The sequence below is a fragment of the Protobothrops mucrosquamatus genome, unplaced genomic scaffold (assembly GCF_001527695.2).
Source record: "Protobothrops mucrosquamatus isolate PMUCROS unplaced genomic scaffold, P.Mucros_1.0 scaffold347, whole genome shotgun sequence".
In the NCBI taxonomy this organism is placed as follows: domain Eukaryota; kingdom Metazoa; phylum Chordata; class Lepidosauria; order Squamata; family Viperidae; genus Protobothrops; species Protobothrops mucrosquamatus.
Genome location: NW_015386684.1, coordinates 974,437 through 985,309, shown reverse-complemented (window position 1 = coordinate 985,309; position 10,873 = coordinate 974,437). Strand labels below are relative to the sequence as shown.

The 10,873-nt window shown below is 36.1% G+C and overlaps 1 protein-coding gene across 1 annotated transcript in view; it reads left to right on the top strand.

Moving 5' to 3' along the window:
* Window positions 1-10,873, top strand: part of DOCK7 (dedicator of cytokinesis 7) — a gene marked incomplete in the record, with an annotated part of 134,915 nt that overhangs the window by 39,505 nt on the left and 84,537 nt on the right. The window contains 1 exon segment of the mRNA XM_015815543.1: window positions 6,913-6,952. Coding sequence (XP_015671029.1) covers window positions 6,913-6,952 — 40 coding nt within the window.

Below are 10,873 nucleotides of genomic sequence, written 5' to 3'. Positions count from 1 at the left end.
TACATAGAGTCAAAACAGGTACCTGTGTGTCCCATTTACATTTGTGTATAAGCCTATCAGTGGGTGAACTGACCCTCCAGTCTTTAACCAAAATACCATGAAAAATAGCTAATCTCTATGATTATCCATGGATAAGCCGATTGTGAGAATTAAAACACACGACCGATTTGAGGGTTGGTTTAACTTTGGCTGGCACATATTTCATGGTATTTTGCTTAAAAAATTGAGAGTCAACATCTGCAGGTGGGCTCATGTACAGGTATATATAGTACAGTACTAGATTGGGACTGAAAAAAATACAAACCCTATAGATGGTTCAAAGATATAATAAATTAACTCTTCTGTCATGTATTGGTCAACCTGGTGTTAGCTACCAGGTTTGATAGTGGTAACTGTACTTTAGTTCTTTTCCACTGCAAATAATTGTTCTGTCCCAGCCTATAGCCGTCCTTGTTAAATGCACAAGGACAAAACCCCTTTTGAGAAATAGGCTGGAGACTCGGAAGAAAACAAAACCCCTTTTAGTATTAGTAACAAACCTGCCAAATGGTCCAAAAACAAAAGCAACAAAACACAATCCAAATGGAGGAAATTGTCCACACGAAACACAATGCAAAACAAGGAATTATTCACCGGCAATATCAACAGAGCATGATCCCATGAAGTACTTTGCAACAGTTGCCTTCAGCAACCAGCACCGCCCACACCTTCCCTTTTTATTAAGCAGCCCCAAGGCGTGGCTTCTCAATGCCTTCTCCTCCTCTCTTGGAGTTGCCGTATTGACTCCCTCTGACCTGCTCTAGTTAACTGCCTTCCAGCTGTGAGTCCTCAGAGTCTGACTCATCTTCCCCACACAGCTGTGTCTCATCCTGACCACGATTGGAGGGGCCAGGCTCTTCATCAGATTGTGAGTCTTGTAACTCATCAGAGCCTCCTTCCGACTCTGATGGCTCTCCAAACCCCTCTTCCTCCTCCTCCTCCTCCTCTGATTCCCCAGACTCAGCTGCCGGATCCACTGGCTGGCACGGACTCACAACAATAATATGGACATTTATCATGCTTAAGTAACCTAGTGCTAGTATATTATGAAAGTGATACGACAGCTAGAGAGACATGATGCCTGTCTCAGTTAATGGCATACAATGCTGAAAACAGGATCATTTATACAAAGACAAGGAACATTATTTTGCAAATAGTATTGGGATCTGGTTGTTGGTATAAGGATTGGACTACTTGCTAGCACAGCTTCCTGCAGCCTTAGCTAGCTGATGTTTTAGGGAAATAGCTTTCCCCTTTCTTAGCTTTGCTCCCACAGCAACCAATAAACTCATTTTATATTAATCAATTAATATTCTTAAAATGTCAATCTGATCTTTCTTTTTTAAAAAACTGTGGGCCAGAAAAGAGGAATTTTCATAATGGATTTTCTAGTCCATTTGAATTTGCTGACCTCTTGGCAAATCATATTTGGGCAGTATTATTTCCATTTTCAGAGTGCCCTTTCAGGCAAAGCAAGAACAATATCATGTGCCTAGAATAATATGTCAAAATTAAGCTTTCAATCTTTTCATTATAATCTTACTTAGAAGCCATTTCAGTTTGTGTGTGTGTGTGTGTGTGTGTGCACATGCTCCTTTGAGTCAGTGTTTGACTCCTGGTAATTGGCTGGACAAGTCCCTGTTTGTTTTTTTGACAAACTTTTAGAAGTGAATTTGTCATTGCCTAGGGCTGAGAGAGAATGAGTGGCTCAAGGTCACCCAACTGCATTTAAGTCAAGATTAGAACTCACATTTTCCCAATTGCTAGCCTGCTGCCTTCACTACTACATCAGACTGGTTCTTTTTGTAGCTTAGCGCCTCAACCATTATGAATGATAATATACAAATTTATTTTAAAAATGCAATATTTCGTCAAGAAGCATTTTGCTAGGGAAACTTGCGGAACAACCTTCTCTAAAACTTGAGAGTTCTTGGAGGGAGCAAGCTAAATTTCTAATTTCTGAAGGAGAAATTTAATCATCTTCAATGCCATATCAGGAAGAACGTTTGGGAGGTAATTTTATCTCTTACAACTATATATGTTTTAGGGATTAGGGAAGAGGGATAATAGTTGCAGTCAACCAACCATTAGGTAGTGTGTAATAAATCAATGCAAGTAAAAGTCCTAGCAAGGACAGAATGGTACCGAATAATATATCTATAATAAAAACCGTGAAAACTTTATGCTAGATTTTTTTTTTCTATTGAGGTTTACAACTGAATTATGTGTCACCTTTCAGAGAAAAGGAATAAACCACCAGCTACTTCATGTATTCATTTAGTTGCAGATTGAAACGTCCTTCTCTTTTATATTTTTTAGATTGCTGCATAGTAATAACATGTGTTTACTCAAAAAAATACACCAAATAAGACTCTGGGGAGCAGACTAATGTAGAAGAAAATATAGTATGGATTTTCTCCAGTAGTTCCAGAATCTACATTTAGTATCTTTGGGCAGAATTGCTTTTATGTTGATATTTTTATTATTTTTCATTTCTTTAATAGATACTCTACCTTTCTCCTTGGGCGTGTAATCAAGGGTGCTAATTTTTTTTTCAAAGAAGAACATAAACATGAAAAACTTATTAAAATAACACTAAAATGGATAAATCAATTAACAGTTAAAAGCTTGAGGGAATCACAGGTGTTTTCTTAGATTTTCTAAGTAGTAAAAAATAGAGCCCCTGATGCAAATAAGTTACGGAATGTGCTTAGCGTAACCAAATGTTCTGATTTGAGGCAAACTCTTCAACGTGAAGAAAATGTTTCAGTTTTCAGGAGTCCATCTCAGCTGGCCAGCAGCAACAACAGTGTGAACAATCGCTTTATGTGAGCCTCAGTATGGCAGAACTACTCCATATTCATTGCCCTTTGTGCCTGCAGCGTCTCTTTATAGGACTATTGTCAGCCTAGATAGCATTAAAGAGAGAGAGAAAATTCTAAACTCATTGCTACCATCTAGTGACCATCCAGATTTTTGCAGCCCAGATTTGCTAATCTTAAATATTGGAGATAGAGCAGACAGCAGCTGTGTGAGAAGCCATGGTAGAAAAGGCAGCAGTTAATTTTTTTTTTTTTAATAACCCATCTATTGAGAAATAAGGTTATGGGAAATGCAGTCTTAGGGCAGGTGGTCATTGTCAGGGGCACACAAAGATTGATTCTGCAATAAACACTATCCACGCACATGTAAGCAGCCAGATAGTACAGCACACTTTTTCTCCAATACTGTTCACCAGGATCAGGTGTTCATTTAATATTGAATATCCGTAGCCATCCTCCAGATAAAGTCCCCCAATATCTGATATTTTAGGATACAACTTTTGAATCAGAACGCCTAACTTCTAAAAGATGTTTCCTTGATTTAAAAGCACTGCTTTCCAAATTTAAAACAGTGCTACTTAATTTTGATATAGGATTCTGCATTTTATGGGCATTTCATGTTGACTTTTAAAATGCTCTATTATACATATAATATTTTAGCATTACTTCATTACCACCAAAGCTGGTTATTATTGTAAACTGAAAGATGGCATAAATAAAATGTAGCTCTATAGTCTTTTTATTGAACTATTAAAATGATTCAAATGTGTACAGATATTTAATTAGATAACACACAATCTTATAATGTAATTGCCCAGACACAACGCTAATAACTCAGCCTAAAAATGAAAATTCACATTCAAAAGGCACTTTTGTGAAGATTTGAACTGCAAGCATGAAATGTATATTTCTTATGTATTGTCCATTAACGTTTTTCTTTTGGCAATGTGCACATTTAATCGACATTGTTGTTGACATGTATTAGAAACTAAGTATTTAGATAGGGTGTACTGTTTAAATCTATCTGAAAGCCCTCTGAAAGCCCACTGATTAAAACAAAATTGCTGATGTATAAATCTAAGGATTCTTTTTCCCCTTTAACAAGTAATTTTCATGGTTTTATAAACCATCAGTTCGTTTTCAAAATATGTTGTAGTTGTTTTGTTCATCAAAAACACCAGTAGGTTTTTTTTTTTGCTTGATTGCTTATTTTGCTTGATGTCATGAGACAATTTCTTACAGAACTATTTAGCTTAATTTGTCACAGGCCTAAATGTTTAACACCATTGTCGATGTGAATTATTTGATAGATACATTGGTAAGGTTATGCCTCTGTTTATAGGAATATATAGATAATGACATTAAAATACTGTATTTTGGTGACATAAGCATGGTACTCTGATTCAAATTTTGTATACTTCCAGTGAGTATAATTAAATTTGTCCTCATATTTGGAAGGAACTTTAGAAATGTATACATTTTTTATTTTAGCAGTAAGCCTGCTTATTTATTCCTTCATTCACTCCACTTGTAAAGCACCAAATCATTTACAGATTTGTGGTGGTTTACCAAACAATCAATAAAAAAATTCATAAAGCAAGTTTATTCTATACCATAATGTAGTTATCTGTATTGTGATCTCAATAATTTAGAATTTACAGTTTTGAAATAATAAGGAACTACTAAGTTATCTTCTTAGTTGAAGCCAACTTTAAGAAGCCATTATGATACAAAGACATTTGTATTATTATGAAAGTGAGGAACAATATTAGGCACACAGTGAAAGGTTTTAATGTGGCAGACAATGTACACATTGCTTTTCCGTCACTAGAGATTAGTTTCTCAGAACTAGGTGGTTATGTTCACCAGGGTGATATTTAGGATATTTATATTTAGGACATCACATTTCTCCCAAAACTGAACTCAATATATGTAGACACCACAGAGAGGGAGTTAGGAAAGACTGCAGTCTATAGAAAAACACGAATAAAGGGGTGGACTTGTGCAATCCCAATGGGATGGAACCGATGTTTATGTCCCAGCTGCACTTTTTGAACATGAGGCTCATTTGTTTTATGTGATTCATTTCAGTGGAAGGTCTTGCGTGGATGGGGGGATGTAGGCATGTTATGAATTAGCTATTCCCCCTTAAATGACTTCTGCTTTTAGGCATCTCCTTTGCTTCCGGCTTAACAAGAGCTGGAAAAATCCCAGGTCTATATTCCATATACAGCCAATCCCAGTCTCTGTAATCCTTGCCCAGATCATATATGTAATAGTTCCATTAAAAAAATATGAGAAGAAAATAGGTATGTTAAAAAACCTCTACTTAACTTCACACTCCTGTTTTCTTTTGTTAAACAACTCCAAGGATACATTCCCTTTGTGGCTCCCAGATGCAAAAAAGCAGCCCAATTTTACTTTATAGAACTAAAATAAAGCATTAAACTAAATAGAGGGGGGGAAAAAAGCTTCCCCTGTGCCTAAAGCTGGTGACAAGTTTTTTTCCCTCCACCTGTTTGAAAACGCACTGCTTGATCTCTGCCAAAGAAGTGAATGGAGACCACTTCTGTCCTTGGCAAAAATGAATGTGATGATTTCTTGTCTGACAGCACTGTCTACCTAATTCTGTGAGACAAAATCTTTTTTTTTTTTTAAATTCCACACTTGACAGAGTTGAAGCAGTGGCAATTTCCCTTCCCTCCCTAAGGCAACACCTTGTTCCAAGGAAGGTTTGCTGCTGAGATCTTTCTTGAGGTAGCATTGATACTAAGAAAGCCTCTACTAAAGTGACCCTCAAGGAAAATTGTCCTTGTCTAACAGCAAAGCTCTGCTTATTTCTTGAGCATATGGAGTAGGACAAAGTAGACTGATATATACTGTATATATATCCAAAGGAAGAATATTATTATGGTTTGATTACATCCTTAATATGATTTTCTTTGTACACCAGGAAGGGCTATCACTGGATTCTGACTGAAGTAGTTTGCAGTTTCTTAGGTAAACTTTGATAATGTTCAATCAAATATTTCAAAATCTGTAGGATGTATCATCAGTTTGGTTGACTTGAGAAGACAAGGTTTTCCTTTCTGAGGCTTCCAATACAGTCCTTGTTTCTTCCTCTCTAGTTTTCCTTTTGAGCTTGACCTGATGTACCTTCCATTCAGGTTTGTTTCTTCGCATACATTGAACCACCAACCACCTGAAAGTAATAATAGGAACACCATTGAATTGATATGCCAACATATTAACCACATGGAAAAATACATTAAAACCTTTTTGGATAAGAAGGCTGTTCCTGTAGGACTGGGATTCCCACAAATGTCCAGCCTTTAACTGTCTTTAATAGTATCTTATTTAACCTGGGTAGGGATGAGTTGGGATCACGATTCTCATTGTCCCAACTACAATAGCCTTTGGTCATAGTGGTGGCAATGATGACAACAACTGTATTTTGAAGAAAGCCTTCTCTAACTAGGTTATCTGGAGACAATGACATGTTCAGGAGAACTTCAGGATAATGCTTTCTATGCTGATAGAGAATGTAACATAATACAATTGGATATTTTTTTAAAAAATATCTTAATCTGTGGAAAGCTGTTACCTAAAACAGAGGAGATGTAACACTGGGTTGTCTATTATGTACCAGCTTTTTGCATGCAATAAACTTTTTTAATTGAAGGGACATTTAGTTCTCTTTCATATATCCTCTTTGATTTTTTCCTTCATTTGCCTTTCTTTCTTTCTTTCTTTCTTTCTTTCTTTCTTTCTTTCTTTCTTTCTTTCTTTCTTTCTCTCTCTCTCTCTCTTTCTTTCTTTTTCCTTCCTTCCTTCCTTCCTTCCTTCCTTCCTTCCTTCCTTCCTTCCTTCCTTCCTTCCTTCCTTCCTTCCTTCCTTCCTTCCTTCCTTCCTTCCTTCCTTCCTTCCTTCCTTCCTTCCCTCCCTCCCTCCCTCCCTCCCTCCTTCCTTCCTTCCTTCCTTCCTTCCTTCCACTATATTATTAGTGTTTTATTCTTAGCATGGTACAGTTATGAAAATCCTACCCTCTGCCACTTTCCCCCCAGATCAGTGGTGGCGAACCTATGGCACAGGTGCCAGAGGCGGCACTCAGAGCCCTCTCTGTGGGCACGCGCGCCGTCGCCCCAGTCCTAGGCCTTCAGCTGGGTTTTATAAAACCTTTTCGCTTTAGGCCTCTGCCGCCGTGTACAAAAAAAAAAAGGTTCAATCAATCAGTCAATTTCAACTTCTCGCGGGAAAAAAAAATAATTTACAAAGTTGGAATTGATTGATTGAACTTTTTAGTCCCACCCAGTCTGCTGTTACCACCGCAGCCACGCCCACCCAATGGGCCACACCCACCTGGCACCCGACGATGCATAAGTGGGTTTTGGGTTGCAGTTTGGGCACTCGGTCTCTAAAAGGTTCACCATCACTGCCCCAGATTATAAGAAAACCTGAAACACTGGCACATACAGAAAATATCTACCTGTGTCACTTTCTGAGCAGTTAAGCTTTCTTTCAATGCTGCTGCCATGATCATTAGTATAAAACTTAATTTCTTTCTGTTCAGGTAGAGCATTTGGAATATTCCCAGTTATCCTAGAGAGAATGAGTGCATAATCTCTGTCTGGGCCTCCCATTTTGAATATATACTCAATATAATGTCTCTTAGCTCTCCAGTCTTCAAGCTCAATACGCAGAATGTAGTCAGCTTGATCTACAATGGAATAGATCTTATGAAGGCCCAGCCAAAATTCTCCTGAAAATACAAGTGGACAAACAGAACGATTAAGGCTGATCCGAGGGGAGATGAAAGCTTAAGTGCGAGATTTGAGAATTGCATGAATTACACAGTCAGCTTGAGTCTTGGAAGTCCTTGAATTTTGGATCACCTACAAAAGGTTTATCCCTTTTACAGTATTTATTAATGAACAATAAAGCTGGAAACTAAAACTAAGTATAAATAGGAAAAGTCTGCAAAGGAGAGAAAAGGCATTTTTAAATGAAGTATATATAAGTGAATCTGTGTAATAAGTGAAGCAAGTGGTATATATGAATATTTACTGTAATCCTTGGGGGGGGGGGAAATACCCTTAATGGATATTGTGTAGTTTCATTTACAACATTATGACACACATAAATTTAGCATTTAAGTGGACTGTGTGTAGCCTAAGCCTGAGAAGTAAACCTCATTGAACAAGCATGTTTAAGAGAAAGGTATAAAAACATTTCTTAAGAAGATATAGTTCTGAACAGAATATAGCTGCATGAGCAGCAATAAATTTACTATGCTGAGAATAAAGCACTAATAATACAGTATTTTATAATAAATAAGAAACAAGAAAGAAAGTCTTGCAACTTAAAAAAAAATTGATATATTTATTATAGCAACAAGTTATCCTTCATTAATTTATTGTTATTTTATGTTGCAAACTGGCCATTATGATTATAACATATGGCTTTGATCTTGCCCATGTAGGCGTCACAGACCTTTCTAATTTGAAATCTCTGCTTAATGACTCCGGTTGCTAAAAATCTCATCTTTTTCCTTATTTCTGTTCTATACCATTTCCAGGAAAAAAGTGTTAAATCCTAACACTCCATTTCTTTATCACTGAAAAATATTAGAAAGTAACTGAACAAATTGCACAGGTGCCTCTTTCAGAAATGTTTGTAGCCTGTGCATGAATAGAATCCATTCAGATCTACATTTATGACTAGCTAGATTTGGACTTGTTTAAATCAAATCTATTTAAATGTGCTTGTGATAATTGTATATGATTGATGCCCTGTGCCTAGGAATTTAAATAGACAAAGGTTGAAGGGAAGAAAAAGAGCAAACAATTCTGAGAATAATCTCTGAGACCAAATAAGAGATCTCATTTACCAATGCCCAGGGTTTTTCTCCCCCTTTCAAAAGTTATAGTCAACAAACACATGAATGTTACTTTGAGTAAGTTGGAAAATATGTTTACCGTCAAGATTACCAAACCCATCTATATAGCTCTCCCAAGTTTGGTTGAAATCGACTGATCCATCAGATCTCTTCTGAATGATTGTCCATGAATTTTCTGTAGATGAAAATGATAAATTATTAATACAACCATTTGACTTTTAAATAATTTTTAGAGTTTGCAAAGTATATATTATGTCTCAGTATGAATGCTACATCAAATTGTATGCGCAAGAGAACTGGAGTACACTTTAACAAAAGAGAAATTATTTGCACAACGTTGACTAAATTTGCATTTCTGCATGAACTTCAATCTATCCAATTTAGTCTCTGTTCATATACAATTATAATATGCATTTGTCTAACCCAATTAGACAATGACTTAATGATTTACATATTTTCTAAAATAAATAACCATCTATACTCAAAAAATTCAAATACCTCATGCTACCTATTATTTGATTAAAATTGCATTCTCAACAAATAAGAGTGGTGACAGCAAGTTTGTTTAATAAAGAAATATATAAGGAAGTCAGCACTTTGCAGAAGATAAGAATTAGTTTTTTTAAAAAAAAGAAGATTGCTAATATAACCGGCCATACCTCCTTCCATTTCACAATAAACATTAAATGCCATGGATCCATTGGGCTTAATAGAATAAATCCCATTAGATCTTTCCCCTGCGTTGTAAACCCAAGTACAATCAGTAGCATTACCTAAAAGAAACAGAAATTTAGGAAAATCTATGCAATTTTTCAGAATATACATTACTTTGTTTAAGTAGTTATTTAAACAAACTTTGAAAGATAAGTTCTAAAAAAATAAACCTTTATCTATGTCCGAATACTTTTACTGTAAGTGTACATGAGAACTCTATCTTTAACGTTTCCCCCATCACTGGTTTCTTATAGTTATAATTTCAGAAGACTCCTTATAAACATGGGTAAAAAAATTTATCGTCCAAGTTAATTAATTAAGAAATAATTCTTACTGGTCTTAAGACCAAGTTAACAAAGGAACTAAACCATTTTTTTCAGTTAATAAAATCCAAGCATAAAATTTTAATAAGGTCATCAAGATAATCAATGCGTGTTGAGTTTTACATAGTGTAAAAAAATTGCTACATTTAAGGAAACCGAATCATATTGTTCTGACAAGAGTTATCTGTACCTACAAATAAGTCAGAATTATCTGGGTTTTTCATCAGATAAGGGAGTTATGAAATAGGTACTTGCATCCTTATAAAGGGAGCAATGTGACAAAATATGGGCAATATATTCTATGGACTATTCTCCAAAAAGGCACAGTCTAACCTTGCCCATGAGAACAAATATTAAGAAAGTATTACGCATGCTAATGTTAGCCCTCTTTGGAGTTTGGGAACAGTTACTTGATTTAAATATCTTGTGAAATGAAAAAAGGGACTTGACAACAGGTTATCCTCATTTACTGAATGCTCATTCAATGACCATTTAAAATTATGACAGCATTGAAAAATGAGATGTACAACTAGTCCTTAAACTTGCAGACATTGCAGCATCCTCACAATCATTCACATGGTCCCGATTTGGAAATTTGGCAACCAGCATGGATTCACAATAGTCACAATGTCCCATGGTTATCATTTGTGATCTTCTACACCAGCTTCCAACAGTAAAGAAGATGGGGAAGCCGGCAGAACTAGCAAGTTACGGCCACATAACACTGCACTTAACTACCCACAGTGAGTTGCTTAATGACTGCAGCCAAAACTAATGGCTTAAGTTGGGTGCAATCATGTGATACATAGCAGTGATTTTAAAATATTGATTGTAGGACATTTGATAAAAACAGCAGCAGGAAACAGCAGGATAACTATCCTAAGTCAAAGGGAACATTTTTTCCCCACTAACTTCCAAAAGGTTTTAGTGGAGGAAGTGAGACAGGTCTGTCTCATAGCATCAAGCAGATCAAGGTTTTCTGGAATTGTAGGGACAAACAAAGAATCCTCTGAAGATGATTTCAGTGGATTTGCAGTTTGATATGGAATAGGCAGCCCTTCAAATATCCTGACCTCAAG